The sequence below is a fragment of the Orbicella franksi genome, chromosome 8 (assembly GCF_964199315.1).
Source record: "Orbicella franksi chromosome 8, jaOrbFran1.1, whole genome shotgun sequence".
In the NCBI taxonomy this organism is placed as follows: domain Eukaryota; kingdom Metazoa; phylum Cnidaria; class Anthozoa; order Scleractinia; family Merulinidae; genus Orbicella; species Orbicella franksi.
In genome coordinates, this window is record NC_138152.1 from 17,814,492 (window position 1) to 17,840,931 (window position 26,440).

Here is a 26,440-nt window from a genome sequence, read left to right on the forward strand (position 1 = left end):
TTTGTTGTTGGAGCAGACGCGTTAATTTCCCTCATTTTGAAATTTTGCCCCCTCTTTCGCGTTAATTTCTTTTATTGGGAAGTAAATTTACCTTCAATTCGCGTCAATTCGGTATCAGTAAGGGGAAAATTTGCCATTTTTGCAAAATTTTACTTTTTTAAGCGGTTGGATAAATCTTACGGTAATCTTTAAGATAAAAAAAAAAACTCCACGAAAAAATATTATATCTGCCGCTAGTTATTGCGCGAGAAAGATTTTTTGCATATTAATTACTTAATTGAGAGTTGACAAGTTCTGTCAAATGAATTAATTATCGAGGCAAGAAGTCACATGACATCAAGACACGTGATTCGCGCGCCGAAATTAGTGCCGGATGTCTTCGTAGAAGAAAAAGCGATCTTGACCGTTTTCATCGGCTAAAGGAAGGCCAAAGAAGGCGAAAAACACTTTCGACAAAGAGTGGCCCGCTAAATTAGCGGAAAGCGACAAAGAGTCGTTTTACAATCAAGAAAAATTGCTGGATGAACTGGACAACGATCGCGATCACGAAGCCAGTGAGCAAACCTAAATGAGCGCAAGCCGCGCTAAAATACTGTTGCAAGAAACTATCGAAGCAGAGCAGATTGGCGAAGACTGAAGTGGACGAAGTTGAAACGCAGATCGATTGTACAAACTTAGAATCAGCAGTGCAACATTTTCTTTTTCTTACCCAGCAATTGTCATTTCTTCCAGCATCTTTGCCTTTGCATCAACATCAGTCGATGAAGTCCCGTTTACGACGCCCGGTTAAGACGTCCGCTCCAGCGTTTCCCTTTGTGCGCTTGCATTTTCTCGGGGACCTTCTACGGGCCTTCGGCATGTTAACTGACATGGTCATAATTTTGAAGATTAGTCAACCTATACGTAAAATTTCGAATGCTAATATAGTGAATCAAAAGATAATTTTACGTCTACTAACTTTGGAATTCTGACTTCACACATGAAAAAGCGGTTTATTCACTGGTGAATAATTTACCGCGCGCTGTCGCGGAAATTTGTACCTGTTCCATGTTAACTGTCACAGTCCTATTGTCACATAGAAAGCTGATTCCTCTGCGGTGTCTCCCTTGGTGTGATAATCTCATAATACTTGGATGTCGCCGAATTTTGTTTTTTCTCTTTTTGACCTTTTTCTCGAAAGTAAAAAAAAATAGGCGAGTTGTACGTGCATTTCGAGTTCCAGGTCGGCAGCCCCTGGACCAAATTGGCTGAAATTCTGAGAGAATGTTGTTAGAACGATGGCCGACAAAATCTTGTCTGCGAATTCTGATTATTCTTTTCATTAAAAAGTTATGCCTTTTTTTCGCGGGCAGTCCTATTTTTCACCCTTTTCTAACTTTATCCTCTTGTAAAATAATAACAAACGCATGTGCCAAAAATCTGACACACGGTTTTTGAGGTCAGTGTGTGAAGAAACGGACGCCATGTTAATCGTTTTCTCCGACCTAAATTTAGCGGGCGCATACCTTGAGTTATGGGTTCGTCAAGTTTTGTAAACATATTCACATTTTCGAAACACGGTAAATTTTTACCGTTTTGAACAGGTCGGGACATAATCGATAGTTATTAAGCTTCCAATAAATATACGGTTTATATGGGTTTTTGTTAAAACCACGAACGCTAGAGCGGACCGCGCGCGGATGGTCAAATGGGTTATACTGATACGTTAATTAACACGAGCGTTAATTTCCTTTCATAAGGTAAGCCACAAAATGTTTGACTGAACAAACTATAGTAATCTCCAGATTAATGTAGATACCATCTTATTTTCTAACAGGCAATTTGATTCGTTCTTTGATACAACCCACACTGTGATTGGTGTGACACGCGCACATGCATAACTCCCTCATTCAGCAATCACATAGCCCTCCCAACCCCCAAGAGGAATTTTTGCTCAAAATACTCAAGTTAAGAGAACTTTTCGCATTTTATACAAGTCGTAAGTTTACCATTTTTTACACAACACTACTACACCGAAAATAAAAAGAAAGAGACACGCTGAAAGTCTGATTTAATTAAATTGTACTTTAACTTGGTACCGCACAGTCTTCAAAAAACATTTGAACTGTTTTCATACTTTTCACCTTAAAAAAATCGGATTGAAAAGAATGTCATAAAATGCCCATCAAATTAAAATATTAAACTGCTACTGCAGAGACGTAAAAACCGTCCAGAAATGAAAGCTTCTTTTCTGTTTAATATCCCGGGAACAATAGCCGATAACTTGTCAGCTCTAATTGAATTTGGGAATCCCGAACCATCGAGTTTGCATTCGAGTTCGAGTTCGAGTTCGAGTTAGATTTCGAGTTGGACTTCGAGTTAAAGATCGAGTTAGACATCTGATAAAAAATATAAAAATGCAAATAACAAATATAAATAACGAAATTTAAAAAAATGAGGAGGAGGTAATTATATGCTAATTATATGGTCCTATGCTAACCATGAGCCAACGATCTCTGTGAAGAAAGTCAAGTGGCGTGACGCGTGATGCATGACTCTAACGTTGTCCACGTGGTCATCTTGTGTTAAATAAATGACACATTTCCTGGATAACAGACCGGCATAACGTGGTATGATCTGAGGTCCTGTTATCAGCCTGCTTGCTGGCCATCGTGGAATTGGCAATGGAAATGTAGGTTTAATTTACATTATGCAGACTTGCAGTTGAAAGATTTAATTTAGAAGGCAAATTAACGCTGAAACATGCGCCTGTTTTCAGCGAGGAAACAATCATAGAGATAACTTCATCGCCAGAGAAAGATAATCATCAGAAAGATGCACGTGGCGATACAATGTAAGTCTTCTTTTCATCATGGATCAAAACGGTATTTCAGAAGAGACTGAAGGAAGAATTGCCGTTTTGGGACTTTATTTTTCTGTACGTGGCTTTATTGCTTAAATGTGTCCGTCCTAGTGGCACAGCACAGACCTGCCATCTTGACAGGTAGGCAAAGCGGTCAGAAATTATAGTGAGCAACTCGAACGATGATCCTGCTGGTATATGTTAAAACAATAGTGATCGGATCGGCGAATTAGGCATAGGCACTTGAAAACTGTGTTCGGCCACCTTAAGTGCGGCAGAAATGCGACTGTGGACGAAGGACTTTAATTTTGCGAAAAATTGTCCGCCAATGGAACGAGAAGGAGAAGGCTGACAACGGAGCAGTATGTGTTGCAATACGTTCAGGTTACATTGGGTCGAGAATGACCAAGTTTCTTCTTTTTCTTTGGCGGGAAAAAATTTACGCATGCTCAATATATTAACATAATGTATGCATTAGATTCGACACGGCAGAAATTCGACGTCCGGATCGATGTCGCATTTCTGTCAGATAATGCGACAAGACCAGTCGAACTTGCGACAGAAATGCGGCAGCCGATTCAGGCCCGGTTCATACGTCGCATTTCTGCCGTGTCGAATTCAATTCAACGAATTAAATTCGACAGAAATTCGACGTCTGAATCGGCTGCCGCATTTCTGCCGCACGTTCGACTGGTCTTGTCGCATTATCCGACAGAAATGCGACACCGGTTCAGACGTCGAATTTCTGCCGTGTCGAATCTAATGCATACATTATCTTAATGCGTTGAGCATGCGTAAATGTGTTCCCGCCAAAGAAAAAGAAGAAACTTGGCCATTCTCGACCCAATGCAACCTGAACATATTGCAACACATACTGCTGCGTTATCAGCCTTCTCCTTCTCGTTCCATAGGCGAACAATTTTTAGCAAAATTAAAGTCCTTCGTCGCTCAGTATTTTCGTCCGCCATATTGAATACTCTACGTTTAAAACATTTTCCGCTGGCCGACATACCCGACAGTATAAATTCTGAATTAAGTGCGACACAAGCGCGACGTATGAATCCACAGTCGCATTTCTATCGCACTTAATTGAATTGAATTCGACACGGCAGAAATGCGACGTATGAACTGGGCCTCAGACGTCGAATTTCTGTCGAATTTAATTCGTTGAATTGAATTCGACACGGCAGAAATGCGACGAATGAACCGGGCCTTAGCAACGTTCGAGAAATCCGTCCGTGGGCCCTTAATAAAGATGGCTTAAGTTAATGTGTGCCGTGTGCTGTTGCAGTTTTGGTTAACAAGTTGATTCAGGTTAATTCAAGTTTGTTCATGTATTGTATCAATTCATTAGAAGTACAATGGAAGTACAATGTGCACATTGTTTGATGACCTCTCCAGTTGTTTAAAAACAAAATTTTAGTCATGACATTACGACACACTGTGGTCGTGCACAGAGAATTTGCTACACATGTTTTAGAAATGTTTTTGATTTAGACATGTTTTGTTTGTGTTGGCTCGTTCTGTTGCAATAATTACTTCCGGATCAATTGTTTAGGTTAAATTGAATTTTGAATAGAATAATTTGGTCTACATTTTCCGTGTTTCTATCGAGTGATAGAAACACGAGTGGAAGTTTGGGAGAACGAGAAATGCTGTTGGAACACGAGCCGCAGACGAGTGTTTCCACAGCTTTTTCGAGTTCTCCCAAACTTCCGCGAGTATTTCTATAACTCGATAGGAAGACGGAGCGCCAGTACCGGTCAGCGGTATTAGGACTCAGCATGCGTTTTATCCGTTGTTCGTAGCGTGGCATCCGCCATATTGTTACTGTTACTCGGCTGTTAGTTTTATCCCAGTTTGATTAAAAGCCTTACACGAGCCGGTCGTGCCTTGGTTCTTGCCTTATCTTCTTAACTGGCGTGGTGGCAGCGGTGGGATCAACCCAAGCCGCATTTTCGCCGTAGAAAGCCTCTTTTCTGCCTCGACCGCGTGAGCCAAAACAGTGCATCCTTCGCTGTGACAACACGTCCGGAGTTCTACATCGTGTGTTATGGCGTCTACTCACCGCGCACCGAAGCAGTGGTGCCTCTCCAAGGTGGAAACAATCAATAGCTTTGAAAACTGGAAGCAAAATCTACTGTACACACTATCCTTAGACAGCAACTTCGCCCCCTTCCTCGCGGATGGTTTTACATGGTTGAAAAAGACCAAAGCCCAACCGCTTCGAGGACTCGAAAACGATGGCGAAACTGTACCACTCTCTCGACGCTTAACCGCTCGTCAAAAAACCAACTTCCTCGAGCTGATGCTGGGACAAATCGCCAATTACTGCCCTATTATTTCGCGTAGCACGCTGGTAAAAAAACTCAACCTCTCTTGTGTTCATCTGGCAAGCTATTCGACAACACTTTGGATTCCAGGTCACCGGCGCACAACTTATCGACTTTTCTGACATACACCTTGCGGCAGATGAGCGCCCTGAGGACCTGTACCAACGCCTCATGGCCTTTGTGGAGGATTCCTTGCTGCGTGCAAATGGCTTAACCCACCATGGTGAACATTTTTCAGAGGATGAGGAACTTACTCCCACTCTCGAAAACTTCGTCGTCCTTACCTGGCTACGACTCATTCACCCCAGCCTTCCTCGATTGGTCAAGCAGCGCTACGGCACGGAGTTGAGATCTCGCACCCTCGCCTCAATTAAGCCAGAAATCTCACAAGCCCTTACCTCTCTTCTTGAGGAAATCCGCACCTCCGATGACGCTAGGATCCTGCGTGCAGCGGTAGCTGACGATTTTCGTAGCCCCCGTCCGGGTGGCAGGAGTAACTCTAAGTTCCGCACCAGACAACCTCGTCAGGACAAGGTCTGCCCCTTATGCAAGCAAGCCGGTCGCTCTAACACAAACCACTTCCTCAGTCAGTGTACCTTCCTCCCTGACAATGACAGGCGCTTCATGGTAAAAGCGAGACAGATCGTTGGCATCCTCGACAACGAACCAGATACCGACTGCGACCTCGACCCTGATACTCCAGTTCCTGATCCCACTTTGCGTACCCCAGATGTCGTAGCCTACCATGTACAGACCGGTCAGTCTCCTTATATGGATGTCTTTCATGCTCACCGTGTTGTCCGCGTCATCATTGACAGCGGCGCCACTGGAAATATGATCCGTCACTCTACCGCGAAACACCTCGGATGTCCTGTAATATCAAGTGCCCAGTCCGTCCAACAAGCTGATGGCTCTTCTCAACTTCGGGTGGTCGGTGAGATACGAACAACCTTCACCCGCGACAACACAGACTTTACGTTCGAAGGTCTTGTCGTAGAGGATCTTGATGTTGAAGTACTCGCCGGGACCCCCTTTATGGAGGCAAATGATGTTGCTGTGCGTCCCGCTAAGAGAGAGGTGCTCCTTTGCAATGGGTCTGTCTACACATATGGGTCCAAGTCTCCACCCAGCCCCCTCCCAACTGTTCGTAGGGCTTTTGTTCTCCGTGCTCCTACTCCTTCCAAGACTGTTTGGACCGGAGAATTCTTGGAAGTACAGCTGCCAGACGATGCTCCTCCTGATTCAGAGTATGCACTTGAGCCTCGCACTGATGCACCAAGTTCACATAAACTCAAGCCATCCCAGTTGTGGCCGCAGCCTAGTGTCGTTGCAAGTGTTGCGCGGGCCATACGCATACCAAACCTGTCAACCGAGCCTCGCACACTTAAGCGTCACGAACACTTCTGCCAAGTCACTCCTGTCTTCGAACCAAAAGAGGATCCAGGCCCCTCTCCTGCTCAGCGTCCGTTACCACCCTCTAATTCCAGTCACTCCGCATCCGTTCAGGTAGACCCAGACAGCATCCTACCTCAGGCCATCAGGGTCAATTTCCAATCCCTGCTTAGAGAGTACGACTCCGTATTTGACCCCCAGTTCCCTGGTTACAATGGATCCGCAGGCCCTTACCAGGCACAGGTCAACATGGGCCCTGTTGAGCCACCACAGCGGAAAGGTCACCTCCCCCAATATGCACGAGATAAACTCGTCGAGCTCCAAGAGAAGTTTGACCACCTAGAGCAACTCGGAGTCTTCCGTCGCCCCGAAGATGTTGGTATCACTGTTGAATACCTAAATCCTTCTTTCCTGGTAAAGAAGCCCAATGGCGGCTCTCGCCTCGTCACTGCTTTCGCTGACGTAGGCAGATACAGTAAGCCTCAACCATCTTTGCTGCCTGATGTTGACTCCACCCTACGACTCATCGCCCAGTGGTCACATATCATTGTCACCGACCTAACAAGTGTCTTTTACCAAATCCCTTTGGCCAAAGAGTCCATGAAGTACTGCGGCGTTGCCACTCCTTTTAAAGGAGTACGAGTCTACGTTCGTTCCGCTATGGGCATGCCCGGTTCGGCAACCGCCCTGGAAGAGGTTATGTCCCGCGTCCTAGGCCCCTTACTACAAGGTGGATCCGTGGCCAAAATTGCGGATGATCTATACTGTGGCGGCAACACACCCCAAGAGCTATTATGCAACTGGAAGAAGGTCCTACAAGCCCTACAAAGTGTAACCTGCGTTTGTCTGCCCACAAGACCATCATCAGTCCCAAGAGCACCACTATTCTTGGCTGGATCTGGACTGTTGGCTCCCTCTCCGCCAGTCCCCACCGCCTAAACACCCTCGCCACGTACCCTGAGCCAAGCACTGTTGGTCGATTGAGATCCTTCATTGGGGCATACAAGATCCTCTCCCGCGTCATCCCAAGGTGCTCGCGTTACCTCACTCCCTTGGATGCTGTAACGGCCGGTCGTCCTTCCCAGGAATCCATAAACTGGACCGATGATCTAAGAGGTGCATTCCGTAGTGCTCAGAATGCCCTTTCATCTGCTCTCACAATCAAGTTACCCAGACCTGAGGACCAGCTGTGGATTGTAACTGACGGAGCTGTCAGGGACCCAGGAATAGGTGCTACCCTCTACGTGACGCGCGGAGACAAGTTACATGTTTCCGGTTTCTTCAGCGCTAAGTTTCGGGGGTCCCAGACAACGTGGCTTCCATGCGAAGTAGAAGCCCTCTCCATTGCGGCTGCTACTAAGCACTTCAGCCCGTATCTTATTCAGTCGTCCAAGAAGGCCTGCATCCTTACTGACAGTAAGCCCTGCGTCCAAGCGTACGAGAAGCTCTGCCGCGGGGAGTTCTCTGCCGGCCCTCGTGTATCCACTTTCTTATCTGTCGTAAGCCGCTACCAGGCTTCTGTAAGGCACGTCTCAGGCGCTGATATCCTCCCGTCAGACTTTGCAAGCCGAAACGCCGCCCCCTGTGAAAACGAGACCTGTCAGGTGTGTTCTTTCATCACTCGAACTAGCGACGCTGTTGTCCGAGCCGTGTCTGTTCAAGATATCCTCCAAGGGAGCGTCCGCCTTCCCTTCACCAGCCGGCCCGCCTAGTTGGCTGTTCAGTCTGAATGCCCAGACCTGCGCCGGACACACGCTCACCTTGTCCAGGGTACGAGACCTTCCAAGAAACTGACTAACATCAAGGACGTCAAACGGTATTTACAAGTTGCGTCAATTGCAAATGATGGCCTCCTTGTTGTGCAGCGTCATGAACTGTTGTCACCGTCCAGGGAGTGCATTATCGTCCCCCGCCAAGCCTTGGATGGCCTTTTGACCGCCCTTCACATTCAGCTTAGCCACCCGTCCTGCCACCAGTTGAAGATGGTCGTCAAAGGCTATCTTTTCGCCCTCGATCTGGACAAGGCAGTCTCTCGTGTCTCTGATGGATGCCACTCCTGTGCGGCACTCCGAAACTCTCCAACCGCACGTATTGACCAGTCCACCTCGCCACCACCTGACGCTATTGGTCGGTCCTTCGCAGCAGACGTCATCAAGCGCTCTCGCCAGCTTATCTTTGTCCTCCGCGAGACTGTGACCTCTTACTCCTCCAGTTTATTGCTTGAAGATGAGCGGCACCAAACGTTACGCAATGCCATCGTCAAACTCTGCTTGGAAATGCGCCCTATAGATGGTCCACCCGCTGTGATCCGTACTGACCCTGCACCTGGCTTTAAGGCCCTAGTCAACGACTCACTCTTAGAGAAGCACAGAATTACAATTGAGCTTGGCCAGGCCAAAAATCCCAACAAGAACCCCATAGCTGAGAGAGCTGTCCAGGAGTTGGAAACAGAACTGCTACGTCAGGAGCCTCTTGGTGGTGCTGTCTCTCCCCTCACTCTCGCCGTAGCGACCTCTGCCTTGAACTCTCGTATCCGTTCACGTGGCCTATCCTCACGAGAAATGTGGACACAGCGGGACCAGTTTTCAAACAAGCAGTTACCCCTTGCCGACGACCATTTAATTACCCTCCAGCACAAGCAGCGCCTCTCCAACCACCCCCACAGTGAGCGCTCTAAGGCCCCTGTGCAGCAAAGGCGCCCTACTCCCCAGATTGATGTTGGTGACCTAGTGTACCTCCATTCCGACGTGAACAAGTCTCGAGCCCGTGACCGCTACCTTGTTGTAGCCATAGAACCACCGTTCTGTGACATCAAAAAGTTCATTGGATCCCAATTACGCAGCTCATCATACCATGTCAAACTATCAGAGTGCTTCAAGGTCCCATCTGACTTGGCCGACCCCTTACGTGTTCCCCACACACGTCGCAGTAACGACTCAGACGATGAAGACGGACCTGGTACCACATCGTGCCCTCCACCCTCTCTGCCTGACATCCCTGATGCCATCTCTTCTTCAGCGCATCAGCTATCTGACAGCTCTCACTGTGTTACACCACAAGCCTGTGCCTTTCCTGGTGACCATACTATGGTTGACGCAGCTACACAGCCGTCATGCCCTGATGACACCCCATTAGAAAACGCAGTCATGTCAGCAGACCCTCCCACTCCTGACCTACGGAGATCCTCACGTGTCCGCCGTCCTCCTACGCGTTTTGTAGATTATGTCACTGAACTCTGACTTTCCCTTGCATATAAGTTAGCGTCAAGTACATTCCTCTATGTTCTCGGTTCCTGTTATGTGGCATACTATGCCCCCTTTTACTTTATGTATTTACTGCGTTGAAAAGACTTATGAAACAAGAAGAAAGAAGTCACGCCAGTACCGGTCAGCGGTACTAGGACTCAGCATGCGTTTTATCCGTTGTTCGTAGGGTGGCATCCGCCATATTGTTACTGTTACTCGGCTGTTAGTTTTATCCCAGTTTGATTAAAAGCCTTACACGAGCCGGTCGTGCCTTGGTTCTTGCCTTATCTTCTTAACTGGCGGAGAACATGTTTTCTATTGATAAGTTAATAAAGATGGTGAATTTTAAGCTCGGTAATGGAATGTGAAGGTGAATTAATCAACATGACACGAGCGTGGGACAAAGAAAAATTCTGAGTCCCCGACAGGAATCGAACCCATGACCTCCCGAACACCGGGCGGGCGCTCTATCCACTGAGCTAAGAGAACTCATGGAGAACAAAGTCATGAGTTCTCGTAGCTCAGTGGATAGAGCGCCCGCCCGGTGTTCGGGAGGTCATGGGTTCGATTCCTGTCGGGAACTCAGAATTTTTCTTCGTCCCACGCTCGTGTCATGTTGATTAATTCACCTTCACATGTTTTCGATTTCTTTTAGAAGACACCGCGGCGAAAAAAAGGAAAACAACTTGTTAACTTTGATTATCAAAATGTAAATTCTCTTTGCCCGCCCCATCATTACGTCGACAGCTCGTGCTAGTTCTGTGTTTCCATCGAGTTATAGAAATACGATTTTTGACCAATCAGCGCGCGTATTTTCTTAGTAATATTTTCTAATTCAGTTTACTTAACACTGGTTGATAATGACTCAATTTTTAAATTTTCGTTTACATTTAATGACAGTACTCGAGACTGCAAGATTAAGTGATTCAATGACTTTAAAAACATTAACAATGTTAATAGTTACAATTAATTTTTGAGTTATTTCTTTGTAAAAAAAATACCTCTTAGTCGGCGCGTCGGGTATGTTATGGACGGGTCAATGGATGAGTGAGTGAGAGATGTATGTATGTCACACCAATCAGTGTCGTTAATTTCAGCATCCGTTGATAAGTTTCGATGTAAAAAGCGAAGAGACTGCGATTAATTTCGTCAACAGAACAAAAAGATATTATCCTGTGACGATTTTACAATTATAATGGTTCTTGTTTACTACTGGAGCAGTGAAAAGGTACGTTTTAATGAAACTAAATCTTTTCTTTTCAATGTTGTCAGGGTTTTCGCTTATTCACATTAATAACTAACTTAAGGTGACTTAAGGTCCCAGAGTAGGCCTACGCCCGGAACACTTATTACGAACTCTGCAGCAATATTTAGGTTTCAATACAACACCGATTTGAACCTGGTCACAACCTCTTCACATTCTCAGTAGTGCATTCCGCCCCCCTAAAATACAATTGATCCTATCATAGAAACCACATCAACTTGTTTTTCATTCACATCTTAAACCTAGTGGTAGAGGGGCTAAGACTCAATTCAGAAACTAATCTAATGGGCAAAGCTCACCCTTCATCGCATGCTCGTAGTTATATGCCAAACACTATGTTTCTTTGACTGATTATCCAGTTGCAAATGATTATCAAACGCGCCCACAGAATCCTCAACCTAACCCACAGAAAATGTCGAAGTAAGCCCAATATATGAATACTTCCTCCTCTTTTATAGAAGAATTAATATGGCCGTTCTGAACTGTATCGGGATCAAATCTTCTCACATACCATTTACTTTTACAACAAGAAATTTGATTGGCTGTTTATAGTAGATCCAATCTGATTGGTGTGACATACATACATCTCTCACTCACTCATCCATTGACCCGTCCATAACATACCCCGGCGCGCCGATTATGAGGTATTTTTGTCACAAAAAAATAACTTGAAAAAAAAATAACTCAAAAATGGCTAAATTGCGCAATCGCTACCCAGGAGACATTGCGTGTGTGCTTTGTTTCCCCCGCGTCTTTAGAATGTTAGAAGAATCTATTCTTGGTCGATCAGAAGACTGTTTGTGCTACCAGTTTTTAGATTGGAAACTTCAGTGAAACAAGTGCATTCAGAGTGAACTTATTTCGACTGTTATCCAGTACTGTTGGTCGACTGGAAGGGTTTATATTGGAAACCTTTAGAGTGAAACCTTCCGAGTGACTTCAGTTGATGCTTTTATCTGGGGCTATTTAGCTACACAGATGAATTCAAGAAATGCGGAATCGGAGAGTTACAGTGATTGTTTCAAGCCAATGCCTGATATAAGCAACGATACCTTCCGGAAGAAACTGAAACCAGATAACACGAAGGAAGTCATTGGAGCCATGATGCAGGAACACTCGGTTGAAGTGAGATTTTAAATGTTTTCCCTGGTAATTTGCTGCTTTGTCTCGTGTTTCATTACATGTAATTATGAATTTTATTGGTTGTACTTTGAACTTGTTCGAAGCCTAGTATAATTTAGCGCACTGTTTACAGTCATAGTTGTGGAACTTAGCAAAGGAATTGACATTAAGGCGAAATATGACGGCCAATGTGCCCGTGAAATATTTATTCGAAGTGAGTAACAATATGGTCAGTGGCGATGACAGTGCGATGAAAGGTACACAGTTTTCTCTTACTGAAGAAAGTTACATTAATAAAGAATCAGAAAAACAATTGAGATCTCGATATGATCAGTTTATTTCTTCTAAATATGTTGCTGTTAGCCAGCTTAAGTCCAAAGTTTACTGCTGTTGGTGGTGGTGGGGGGGTGGGGAAGGGAGTAGAAATACTCCTGGTTGCTCCATGCTACAGAAGTAAACCAAAAATAACCACAGTCTTGATGGGCCGCTTAATTCGTATGCAGACTCTTTTATGTGAAATCGTTGTATTCCTTAAAATTCCACATTTACAATGGAGGCAGTCATTTTGCCTAAACAACAAGTACGAAAATGAGAAAGGTAACTGCTTGAGTTTAACACATCAACATTAACAAAACCTTCAGCTTTTCCTTGATTCTTTCATTTTTTTCTATCTTCTATTATGCAGAATTTTCACTATGTATTACATTATTTAACCGAACCTAAGATATACCATTGCAATATCTAGGTTTCCATACAACATATACAATATACCATTTCCTTTTTCCAATTCTGAAATATTTACTATAATAAATGCAACCCAGTTACGCTTCCTAAAGCTTTTTGTTACTTCCAAAAGCTCAGCTTAGACTCCTTTAACATTGTTCATCGTTGTCGTTTAAAGCTAAGTAGATTATTCCGATTGATGCATTGACTGACTGGACATTGTGCTATGAGCAATCTTTAAATCTTACACCGTGTCGCACTGGGTTACAGAAGGTATTGTATTAAGGAAGTTCGCGCTAATTGTTTCTGCGCATCCTTACTGCGCACGCAAATTCACACACCAGGTCAAGCATGAGCGCGCGCGCTAAGTGATAAAATGAACAATGATATATAGGGCAGATGGCCATTGCTATAGCTTTTCCTGGATTTAACGATCTTGGACGTTCGGTGACCCCTATTTTTCTTTCGATTGACCATTTTCCCTACCGATTTTTTACGCCGGTTTAGCGAAAAAATGAAGGAAATCTATCGACTAGAAGTTTGAATTTTTTGCAAAATGCACCATCGCCTTCGGGTGGCTGGGAAGCCCGAATAGCGAATAGTCGCGAATAGTACGAATAGTCTCGAATAGTGCGAATAGTGGCGAACAGTCGCGAAAAGTGGCGAATAGTGACGAATAGTCGTCAATAGTCACCGCTTTAGATCTAATGTCCTGCGTTAATTGATTATCCAAATAAGCAACAGAATTTCAGTGAATTTATTACCTTTTCTTCTCCGGACTCAGGCTACGACTGTCCATCGCCGACATTAAGAAAACAGAAAACACAAGGATAACCTAATAAAGAGGTATTTACGCTTTTGCAGCGGTTAACACAGAAGAAATTACGGTTTAGAAACACCTTTTGTCCTGATAAGCGTCTGCGCTTTTTAGCGGGAAAATCCCATCCTACGTTGCTGCGAGGTTGACTGCGAGATACTGGGTACCCTATTTGTCACTATTTGCCACTATTCGCCACTATTCGCCACTACTCGAGACTGTACGCCACTATTTGCATTATTCGAGACTATTCGCACTATGCGTACTATTCGCTATTTGCTATTCGGGACCATTCGCTGTTCGCTATTCGCGACTATTCGCTATTCGCTATTCGGGTTTTCCAGACACCCCATCGCCTTCCGTTCTTTTTAATAGCTTTTCGTTTATATGTGCGACGGTTTCAAATGTCTCTTGAAAGGCTAAGTTTTGTGAAAACGTTGGTAATATTTGGAATTATTTACGCAACAAACCCACTTCTACAATATATGACTAAGATCGTTTGCCTCCTTTGACTCACCTTTTAACTATAAACCCCTGTAGATCACGCTGAATTACGTGCGCCAATTTTTCAAAATCAGGGTAGTTTTCCACACGCTTCATCTCTGAAACGAAGTCGGTGACCCCCAATTTTTTTTTGCATTTCTGTCAAAAGTAACTCCTTATCTGACTACAGTAAATTTATTTTAAAAAATCTATCGACTGGAAAATTTTCGCGCGAACGTCCTTAAGCGGACACTAATGAAGGTCCCAAGGGTGTCCGCTTAAGGACATTCGCGCGAAAATTTTCAAATATTGATTTTTTTTTCTGAGACTTTTACCACTGTAAGAAAATGAGTTAGTTATGTCACAATTGTAAGAAAGATGGGGGTCACAGACTTCGTTTTGGAGAGAACATGCCCGGAAGAGCACCTTAAATCTGAAAAAAAATCGGGCTTCGTTAGCGAATAAGGCAACAGTGTCTGTAAGCCCAAAAATATTGCAATTAGATCTTTGAAGTGAAATGTTCTCTGTCAAATATTGTTTAAGTGGACCTATTAAGTGAATTTAGTCAACTGGTAGGGGTCACTGAACGTCCAAGACCATTAAATCCAGGCAAAGCTATAACAATGGTCATCTGCCCTATCATTGTTCATTTTATCACTTAGTGCGCGCTCTCACGCATGACGTGGCGTGTGAATTTGCGTGCGTAATAAGGATGCGCAGAAACAATTAGCACGAACGTCCTCAATACAGGTTTCACTCTAGTTATCTACGTGAGATAGCTAAGTACATATTTATTGTATTCCATGCAATTCAACTGATTTTGTAACTCCTTTGTTACTAAATTAATTTTGATTATTGATTTACAGATTACTAGTATCATCATTATTATTATTATTAGAATTATTAGTATATATAATAATATAATTACTTTGGTTTTGGTTTTGGTTTTACTATGGTTTGAGATTGGCTGAGTAGTCTAATTGGTAAGTAATTGGTTTGGTTTTGGTTTTACGACACTCAATTGAAAACCGCTCTATTTAAATAATAATTTTTACAATAACTGTCTAATTTCCCGCGCGCTGACTGGCTCATTTTTATCATCAATAAGAGTACAGAGTACATGCAAGCTTTCAAGTTAAACTTTCAGCTGTCAAACTGTCAACTTTTTAACCAATGATATTTAATGGACTTTTTTAAGTAGCCAATCAAAATGCGAGAAAAGCTATTGACAATGTTTGCGTCAGTTTGAAAAAAAATCAGTTATCTTTGTTTACGGCAAGTTTACGGCGTCTTTTTCCCTCATTTATCCCGGTATTTGGCCATTTTGGGGTCTTGTTATTGTAAAAACAAATTGACGTCAGTTTTTTATTCGTCTGTTCTCTTATTGATGATAAATTTCGTCATAACATTGTCAAAGTTTACTGCGGAACCACTCGCCTGCGGCTCGTGGTTCCACAGCCACTTTGAGTATGTTATGACGCAATTTATCATCAGTAAGAGGACAGACGCATAAAAAACTGACGTCAATTTGTTAAATACATGAAAAAATTACTCGATTCTGATTGGCTGAGAGCAATGCAGTTCAAGTGTAACACCAGTGCAAATTACACATCGTAATCCTAGATTATGATTGGCTGAAAGAAAATAGGAAATTTCTAAGCCAATGATATCACGCAAAGTGATGGCGAAAATTTAGTGCGGAAACTTTGAAAAAAGTTTTCTCGAATGAGAAAAAATGGCTTCAAGAAAGATCTTCCGACACTTCCTCCACGCGAATTTTTTCATGTTTATATTATTAATAAGTAGTCATACGGTTTTTCTAGTTCAATTTGGAATTAATTAGCACTTGTGAGTTTTTAAAAAAGCTGAATATTCCACTTGCCGAAGCGGCCCGTTTTTGAAAACCTCACTCGTGCAAATCAAATTGAACTCGAAACCATGTGATTACCTATACTAACTGAACTGGACAAAAAAAATATTCGCAAATATTAAAGAACTTCAGCGGAACACTTTTAGTCGGAACATTTTGCGCAAGAGACTGCAAAACTAAAAATTTTTTTTTCGTGAAACAAGACAATTTTTTTAAGTACTTGCAAGCAGAGTTATTGTGTACAAATAATCTGTGATTGCTAACGGCGTAACGCAAGGTCATTCTACCACTAACGTGTTTCTCGTGCTCTTACACGGAAGATATAAAAACCATGTGTTCTTCTGCGGTGTTCGTTTTCAGTTTATCGTTTGCTCTTGAAGTAGTTTCTCCAGTCCACGAGAGCCGAGATAGCATGGAATTGTCGGCAATAGAATTCTTTTTTCTTGTCACTGTATCATGCGGCAGCGATCGACTTCTCGAGTACGTCGACGAGGTTCTTCTGTACATATACTCGCTTTTGACGGGAAGATTTCGTAGAGCCTGCCAAAAGTCGCGCTTGAAAAAGGTATAAAGCAGAGGATTAATGATGGATGTCATGTATCGAACGAAGGCAAGCACTTTGGTGGTCTTTAAAGTCGGTTTAGAATTATTTGACTTGAGATGGATCTCTATGTTAAGTAGCAGCGCAATGGTGAAATAGGGCAACCAACAAAGTGCAAATACCGCCGCCATCACTGCGAAAACTAAAATGCACTTTTGATCATGGATGCTTTTCTTGTGTAACCTTGACGTATCTCTGTGAGTTGACGATGGTCTTCTTTTACTGGTAATCGCTTTGAACATAACTATGTACGCATAAATCATAAATGCGTATGGGAGAACAAATACTACTAGAAGACAAACCGAAGAATGGACAATGAAATAAACGCGTGACTGGCTGTTTTTCCAAAGTAACGGAATGACAGCAATGGATGCAGATGTGATCCAAATCCCAGCCAACACTTTCAACGCCATTTTCTTGGTTACCAGATAGTGTTTCAGTGGCCTGACAATCGCCAAGTACTTTTCCGCCGTTATGACGAGAATATGATAAGCAGCTGACACGGACATCAGAGTATGCAGAATGTAGAGCCAATAAGAATAGTCCTTCTGAATGGCTTGCGGAACAACTTCGAAACTGAAAACAATGAAATATGGAATATTGATTGCACCTGTAAGGAAGTCGCAAACCGCCAAACCAAGCAACAGGTAATTGGATGAAGTTCGAAGACTTTTCCTTCTGTAAAATAACGCGAACACCAGTCCGTTGGCCAGAGTTATTGCTATGGCAACAGGAAGAAGTTCATTCAATGCTGCTTTACCATAGTTGGGTGATAACGGAGTTGAAGCTGTGCTGTTATTCATGTTAACATGGATACAACGTAGGTGACAAGAAAGAAATCTAAAAATAAAAATAAAACCGTTTTGGAGATTCAGCTAACTTGTAGTAAATGTAAAATGTTCGTAGAAATCAGCATTGCTCCATGCTTCCTCCAGAGGCGCATGACATAAGGACATTTTGTTTGTAGGCTTCCATTAATGTTTATACAGATCATTCTCCCCAAATACTACAAAAAAATACTACAAAGACAATTCCTCGACCTAAACCAGTGAAAGATAAATTAGCTGAAGTCATCCTGCCGTAATCGGTATTAGTTTTTTCTTTGAAAAGTATATAAATGTGATGTCGCTTCTCTTAAAAATATAATGCTGAGAAATGCGTGTACACACTCGCCTACAGCCTCCCTTGGTACATCACTCGTTTCATACCTAGTATTTGAACTTCTGATGCCACAGGACGGTATTCCTCAAAACCGTATAAAAATCACTTTCATTGATGTTCTCTTTTTGACTGCATGTTCCCCCTCCTCTGATTGACTATATACAATCAGAAAATAAGAGCTACCTTATAGCTGGTAAGGTCCAGCGACCTCGTTTATAGGAAGACAACATTTGGCTTCGGTGATAAAAAGCAAATTTCGCTGGGTATTTTGTGGTATCAGCTATGGTTTTGACAATGTTCATGCTTGAAATAGAGTTTCTGATCGTGTCACAAAATCTGTCTCCTTCACAGGCTCCTTTATCAAGGATAAGAGGACTCGACCTAAACCAGAGCTGAACACGAGAGCGTCAGAACGCCGGAGCGCAAGTCCTCTAAAATGATTTGGCGTGCTCATTCCAAAAGTTACCGCCCAACGAACTTATTTCCTTATTAAGCGTGCCCTTCGGTCCTGTGAACAGGAACTTTATTAGACCAAAACATTCAGCTAACAATTGGCTTTTTTTGAAAGACCAAGATGATCGTAGAAAAACAATATATTTTTAGCGAAAAATTACAGCGACAAAATGTCTAAAATGTCCAATTTTGGTACAATACAATAAAGGTTTATTCAGAATACAAATGAATAGATGTGAAAGAAGGTTAAGAGATTATCTCAATGTGAAAATTCCCTTGGAAAAGACAAACACAAATGGACGGATAGAGAAGCAGCAGCAATATAGTAAGATAAAAAGCTATATACACCCGTGACGTGCGTGTTGTTTTCGTCACATCTCTTCAATTCTAAAAAGAAGTTTATTTTACATTAAGAAATTAATCCTACTTGTTATAAAAATCGAACATGATAAGTTCATGCATGACATTAAAACAGGCTATTGTTTTCGATAACAACAACCTTAGGGTTTGCAATTTTCCAAAGCTCCATCTCTCAGGTTATGATTTTTTGTTAATAAACTCTAGCAAGTGATGGATCAAGTAAAATATCATATAATATAAAAACTCACGGTATATGCAATACGTAGCTACCACGGAGTAAAATTTTCAACGGATCATTTGCATAACTAGGGAAGTGCATAAAAGATATCATTCTGAAACTAACCATCATTTACACTGTTCTAACGATTCGTCTTGGCTTTGTACGCTTGACTTTCTTCGTGCATGCAAAACGTCGTTTATGTACTTGATTTACTTACGTTAAAGCTTAACTAACAAGAACCAGCTCTGTCCGTGCATATTTATGATGGTGACCAATACATCTGCCACATTAAGGATGGACCGGTATATTTTCTTCACACGCTATTTGTTTTCAGTATGGCCAAACTAGCCGCAGCTCGCCGAGGTTGTACTAAAAACTGTCGTTGATGTGAAGCGTTAAAGGATGCTTTCATCGCTTCTAGTGTCTGCGAGAATAGCGTTGAGTCGTTCTTAGATCTAAGCTTGGCGACTGTTCAGATCAGATGTTTTACATGATATCGTCACTCAGTTCAGACTGCCACCGGGTGCCAGTGATGTTACTGAGCAGTTAAAATCGATCAAATATCTTACCTTGAATCCGCTGCTCTAATGTGAAGGGAAACAGCTAGCAATTCTTTGCAAATACCATCTGGAATATTGTGAACTTCTGAAGAGACGTGAAAACGTAATGAATCACTAAACAAAGGTCTTGCTAATTTATATCACTTCAGTTGGTTTTAATTAAGGTTTTACTCGTTCATGTTCATAAATAGAAAACGTTGGCTAATTCTTACACAACTAATAGATGTTTTATATTATATTGTATTTAGTATTTCATGACCACCCGCTTACACTTAAGATAATTCATTTTTAATGTACATCATATCCTAGGGCCATAAAAGGTTCAATTTTTGACTTGTTTTTGCGTAAATATGAATACATATATATAATTGCTAAATGAATATTTCATGTCGTTTAAGAAATGTTTCGCTCATTACATTTATGACAATGTTAGCGAGAAATACGAATCTTTGAAACAGTAATGACGCTAAGCCTGGTAAAAAATACTTTATCATATTCTTATGCAGAACAAGCTGATTCGTTTGTGATGTTTGGGGATTTTTTAGAACATTTTATTAAAATACAGTTTTGTTTCAAAATATATACCCGAAACACGTAATTGTCGCAGTTTCACGCTCTTGCTTGGCTTGTAATCAATGATAGAATGGACAAAGAATTAGAGTCAGCTCAGGCATAAATGTTATCGTATTGAAGCCCTTTGTCGTCGACTTCATTTCTTACAGGTTGGCAACTATAATTTGAATAACTAAATGTTAATATATTCGACCATATGTCGGTCTGAACTTTCTGCAGGTGAAAGGAAGTCGCAATTATCATTAAAGTTTGTAATGTTTATTTGTTATGATCAACACTACAGCGTTTGGACGAATGCCCAGTGATATGAATTATTGTTTCGATAGGTTTTTGTGTTGTGCAGTGGTATGGCTCAATAATGGTTACAGTCGAATCCAGCTCTGTCGTGGGCACCCAGTTATACAAACACCGAGAGCAGTTTGAACTTTCCGTGACGATAACCTCATGTATTTTTTCCCTACATTCACAGTATACAGACAGCAGTTAACACGGACAACAGACATGTCTGAGTGAATGAAGCGAAGGACATCGACTGTTGTTTGTCATCGTGATGCATTTTTTTCATTTGCCACGATTGTGAAGATTGTGTCTTGAAAGAACACGAAAGTTTTCTCAAGCTAAATGGGATTTTATTAAGTTCGCGGACTATTTTAAATGATTATATTGTGGTGTTTAAACAAGAGCACAATTACTTGAGTGTGAAGCATTTGAGTATTTATTTGAATGAGCGTAAGGTTTCTTCAGTTTACTGAAACTTTAGTCACAGTTAAGGCTTTTTAAAACATCCTTGGCATACTTTATTTATCCGCTCGTTTTTAAACATGTGTCCGTAACGTTTGTTGTGATGAGAGCCAACTTAATAGACAACCAGATAATACTGCAAATTTAGTGTCCGTATTAACCGGGTTCCTCTGTATGTAAATTTTCAAGCATCAATTCTGTTTTCTCGTATTCAATAAGCTAATGATTGAAGCGAAATAAATCTTAATAACTACGCCGCCGACACAAAACATTCAGGAAAAGGAATTAGCTTAGCTGAGTATTGAGATATAAACAGAAATACATAGCTAGCTAGTTTGCGGGTTAACGCTGAAAACGCGATCAAAACCTTTAATATTGCTACAGGTTAAGAAATTCTAGATATTTTTGCTTTATGTAAATACACGATCGATATTTCTTTTAAATTTTCGTGTTTTTTTTTTTTAAATCGCGCTCATGTAGTGTGATCCGCCGAGCAATGTTAATGTGGAGTGAGCAGCTGTATCATAGAAGTTTATTTTTTAATAAGCTAACTCAGTGTTAAGAGGGACACATGCCTTCTAGCCTTATTAAAGACATCAAACTAGTTATCGTATTTACTTAGAAAAATTGTCTTCTTTACTTAAAAGAAGTTCAAAAATGTTTTAACTTAATGGGCTTCGTGGACTTCGTGCTTAAATCAATTAACATGCAGGCGCTATCGTAATAATTCAGTCAGTTTGATTGTTTGGTAATCCTTCAAGAAATAAACGTAAATAAACAACTACGGCAATCATAAACAGTCATAGGACTGAAACATGCAGCCTTTTATAATTTTCGCTGGAAGCAACAATAAGAGAATAAGTAGAAAGTACGAGTAAATTTCCTTATTGATTATCCGGCTTCTTTTTCTTCTTTTAGCAACAAACTCAATCAAACTCTAAAGATACACAACAGCACCAATGTTTCAAACGCTTACAATGAGAAACCAACGTGTTATGATTATACACTTTGTTATTGCTCGCCCTGTTATCAAACGTAAAACTGAAGGAGGAAGAACATTTACTGTGACTGCCTGTCAAGCCTGGAACAGCTTACCGTTATCAATGCGGAAAATAGCGTCGCTTAATTCTCTTAGGAACCCTCTTTGGAAAAAAATTTTTGAAGAACAGCAGCTTTTAAATCATCTTATTCTGTGATTTAGTTATACTTTTTGTATTTTAAATTGATTTTATCTCTTATCTATTGTATTTTTATTCGTTATATTATCTCATAATTATGCCATAGTTTTAACATCCGTATTGTACATAATTTTTAGGGGGCCACTGGTTTGTTAGTATTTTTATACTATTTTAGTGCTACCCTCTTTAAATAAAGTCTTTAGTTACTTACTTACTTACTTACTTACTAGGTCGAGACGACATCTTGATTTCAATGTCATTAACCTTACTGGAAAAAAAGATTTTAAAACGCCGGGGAAAGAAACACGTAATCAGGAAATAATAATGTAATGTAAATTAATTTTTAGGAAGGAGTGGCCTGGCACTTCTCTCAGACCAATCAAACAGCAAATGTATAAATTATTCAATGGAAAAACGCCGTAAATAGGTAGCCAATGATCGAACGAAAGAAAAGCCATTTAGGGCGGACTGGGGAGAAAAAATTGAGTGCTCCTTGTTTTGTAAGCTCGCCCGCAGTATCCTAACAGGCAAACTCGTTCCCAGGGTCTCTCATCTTCCCGCCCTCTGGTATCCGACTGGTGTAGACAGAACTGCTGGACATCTCTACGTTCTTAGGAAACATGTCAAAAATATAATTCTGACAATCCAACAATTCTTCGAGTCAAATTAATTCTCTCAGTTGTTGTTGGTCGAAGAATTTTCAATGCTCTGAATGTTGTTGGACCTCAGTTAAAATACGCGAGTGAAATATTCACCACTTTTGCTTCGGTGACGAATTGTGTAGGACAGGCCAAAGTATCAGAAATATTTTAAGATTTATGTTTTAAAGATTTTCAAAAGACGATCGTCTTGTTTCTTTTTGCTGTCAATATTGAATTTTTGTCATCAATAATTAGTTACTGCAAATTAAACAAGGGAAGACGTCTAATTAATTCTTGTTTACATGGTAAGAAGGTTCTTAGTTGCGTTTGAAGTGATGATCAATAGGTACCGTCGTATTCTCGTATCACCTCTCATGTCATGCTTCCCGCAATAAAAAAATTGCCCACATTTATTGGGAAAGTTAAATAGAGACATTTCGCTCAAGTACTGGGAATTCCTTACAGCCTATTAACACTGAAATACTTGTGCAACAGTCAAAAATAATGGAAAACTGAAATACTAGACAGAGTACAAAACTCATAAACGGCACGTATGGTTTGTTGAACCAAGACTGGGACTTGTTCAACTGCCTTCGATGCAAAGGAAGCGTGTAGTTAGATCGCTTTGTCTTACCTCAAATAATCCGTTGTTGTAAAGACGAAGTATCAGCGTCCATGTTCCCAGGTCAATATATGTTATCTATGTCCTGTCGAATTTTTTTTTCTGCTGAGGAGACAAGCGCTATGTTAAGTGATCCAGGTGTTTTTTTCCTATTAAGAACACAATTGCTTTTAACACAAAAGTTTGCCGACAGTACATCAAGTCTTGCTATTGGACGGCTTTTAAAGCTATGGTTTTAGCTTCAATCCTTCTAGTTCTTGAGGGTTAACAATTTGTCTCAAGCAAGGGTGTGCAATTGTAATATCTGTTAGTAGGTAACTGTAATAACAGTTTTTCGTCAACTGTGATACCTGTCAATTGTTGTCTCATTCAGATTTTAATAACTTACCAATCCAAAATTGTAATACTAACACGTTGTCCCAAATTATTATAATCCAAGGTGTCATAAATTGTAATGACAGATTGTTGTGTTTTGTAATAACCCCTTCAGCTCTCATTTTTATCTCGTTTAACCATGATTATGGACGAGGTGCTATGTAATGGGAGTTGTCACGGTGTCACTATTCCTCCCGCATGTTTGTTAGCTAATTTCAGATAAGGCTGTATTACCTGATATTTGTGCTACGAATCAAAGTATTCGAAATTTAAAAAAGAAAATTAAAAATAAAGGGAAACTGAATTATAACTTATTTATAAGAAATATGAGGATATGTAGCTTATTTATAAATTCGAAAAGATATATATGTTATTTGCCGGCTGGGAGGTCCGTATAGTGAAAAACTGCGGCCTCGGGCAGCATTTTCAAGCCCGAGGTCACAGTTTACACACTATACAGACCGACCCTAAGCCGGCAAATAACATGTTTATTCTTTTTTTCCCTACAGTAAATTGGTTTTAAAGATTACAGATGGGTTTGTTTACGCAACTCTTGTCATTGAATCGGGTTGCGCGCCGTCTACTAACGATTTGTAAAAAATCTTGGCAACGAGCGAGTAACTCAGATAGTAGACAAAGAAAGATGTAATAAAGAACAGATTTTTTTCGAACTACTTTATGTTAGTTGCAGTTATTTTACCAGTTAAGTTCTCCAAAATTGTTTTTGCGGTGTGAAATTTCGTGCGAAGTTTGAAGTTTTACTACAAAAACAGTTTCTGTCAGTCGTTGCTTTTAAAATCACTTGAAATCAGACTTTTCTACCGTAAATTGAATAGTAGAAGGTTAAGTGTGTTCCACAGAAATTCTCCTAAATACAGCAACGATCAGAGAGGTAAACGAGACTGAACTTGACTCAAATTTTACGGCGAGAGAAACACAGGATTACGCGCCATTATTATACGGCTAGTTCCGTGAGCGGGTAAGATGAATCAAATCTTGCGCTGTGATTGGTTACCCGAGCGGGCAAGATGGAGCTATCTTGCCCGCTCGGGACTACCCGCCGTGTCCCGCAAGAAGAATTTCCCCGAAAGCCATATAATAAATCCTTTATTGACCAAGCTTGTTTGGTCAAGATGGCTGGATATTGGCTTCGTTACTTTTTTTAGCGAGTTTATGGACATCGACTCCGTCTCGGTCCATAAACACGCAAAAAAAGAACTTGGCCAATATCCAGCCATCTTGACCTCACACTTGGTCAATAACCCATACTTACAGCGCCAACAAGCGGCGGCGTCAAGTTGCACCAGTTAAGAACAAGAGGGGTGAGATAATAAAAGACCAGAATGCCAGACTTGAAAGATGGGCTGAACACTTTGAGGAGGTACTAGTCAGGGAGGCCCCGGTGAACCCAATTGAAGAAAATGAAGTAGAGACAGACGAAATTAGTGAGATGGATACAACAGAGATAAAGGAAGCAGAAGTGAGGCAGGCACTCAGGAAGACAAAGAGTGGAAGAACACCTGGAACTGACGGTATCCCAGCAGAGCTGTACAAAGCAGATAGTGATGTGGCAGTAAAGGAGTTGACAAGACTGTTTAATAGAATATGGCATGAGGAGAAGGTACCTGACCAATGGAAGAAAGGCTTGATAGTGAAAATACCAAAACGAGGAGATTTGAAAGAGTGCAAGAATTGGCGTGGTGTGACATTGTTACCTGTGGCAAGCAAAGTAATGGGGAGAGTCATCATCGAGAGAATACAAAACGGAGTAAACCATGTACTTAGAAAAGAACAAGCTGGAATTCGAAAGAACAAGAGCACAGCAGATCAAATATTCATCCTCCGTAACATCATAGAACAGGTCAATGAGTGGCAGGCAACATTCTATGCACACTTTGTCGACTTCGTAAAAGCTTTCGACTCTGTACACCGCGAAGGACTGTGGAGAATAATGAAGGCCTATGGCATCCCTGACAAGCTGATAAGAATGGTGAAGATCATGTATGACGATTTTGAGTGTTCTGTACTGGACGAGGGAGAGCAAACAAGATGGTTTAAGATCACCACTGGCGTTTAAACAAGGACGTGTCATGTCAGGCTTCCTGTTCCTGCTTACTGTTGACTGGACAATGCGAAGAACAACAGAAAGGCATAGAAATGGCATCAGATGGAACTTCACAAGTACACTCGAAGACCTCGACTTTGCAGACGATATAGTCCTAGTTTCATCAAAATACGAGCACATACAGAACAAGACCAACCGACTGGTAGATAATGCAGGAAGAGTGGGACTGAAACTGAATGCTCAAAAATGCAAAGTGATGAGAATGAATACACGAAGAGAAGACAAAGTAATGATTGGAAGAGAGGAAGTCGAAGACGTCGAAGAGTTTGTATACCTGGGTGCGACTGAGACAATAGAGGGTGGTGGCACGGAAGACATCAAGAAACGTCTAAGTAAGGCACAAGGAGCATTTTTCAACTTGAGGAAGATCTGGAACACACGGAGCATTGGTCGGAATACAAAAATCAAAATGTTTAAGACCTTGGTACGACCAGTTCTATTGTATGGGTGTGAAGCACGGAAACTAACAGCTGCTGAAGAGAAGAAACTGGATAGATTTCAGTTCACGTGCCTGAGACGGATTCTAAGAATTTGGTGGCCGCAACGCATCCGAAACGACACAATTTCCCAAGTAACAGGCGTAAGGAAGATCAGTGATGAAATCCGAAGAAGAAGATGGAATTGGATTGGCGACGTGCTCAGAAAGGAGAGGAATGATGACTGCATGGAGGCGATGGAGTGGCAACCTGAAGGGAAAAGAAAAGTGGGACGACCTAAAACCACATGGAGAAGGACGGTG

General features: G+C 41.5%; 1 protein-coding gene and 1 pseudogene across 1 annotated transcript; one reads left to right on the plus strand and one right to left on the minus strand.

Moving 5' to 3' along the window:
- The first annotated feature begins 4,074 nt into the window (after nucleotides 1-4,074).
- On the plus strand, nucleotides 4,075-9,950 carry LOC145495056 (uncharacterized; annotated as a pseudogene).
- A 5,143-nt stretch (nucleotides 9,951-15,093) lies between these two features.
- On the minus strand, nucleotides 15,094-17,988 carry LOC145495218 (octopamine receptor beta-2R-like). Its single transcript, XM_081474806.1, has one exon. It carries the CDS (start codon nucleotides 17,493-17,495, stop codon nucleotides 16,401-16,403), a length of 1,095 nt encoding a protein of 364 aa, XP_081330932.1. The 5' UTR covers nucleotides 17,496-17,988; the 3' UTR covers nucleotides 15,094-16,400.
- Between the last annotated feature and the right edge of the window lie 8,452 nt (nucleotides 17,989-26,440).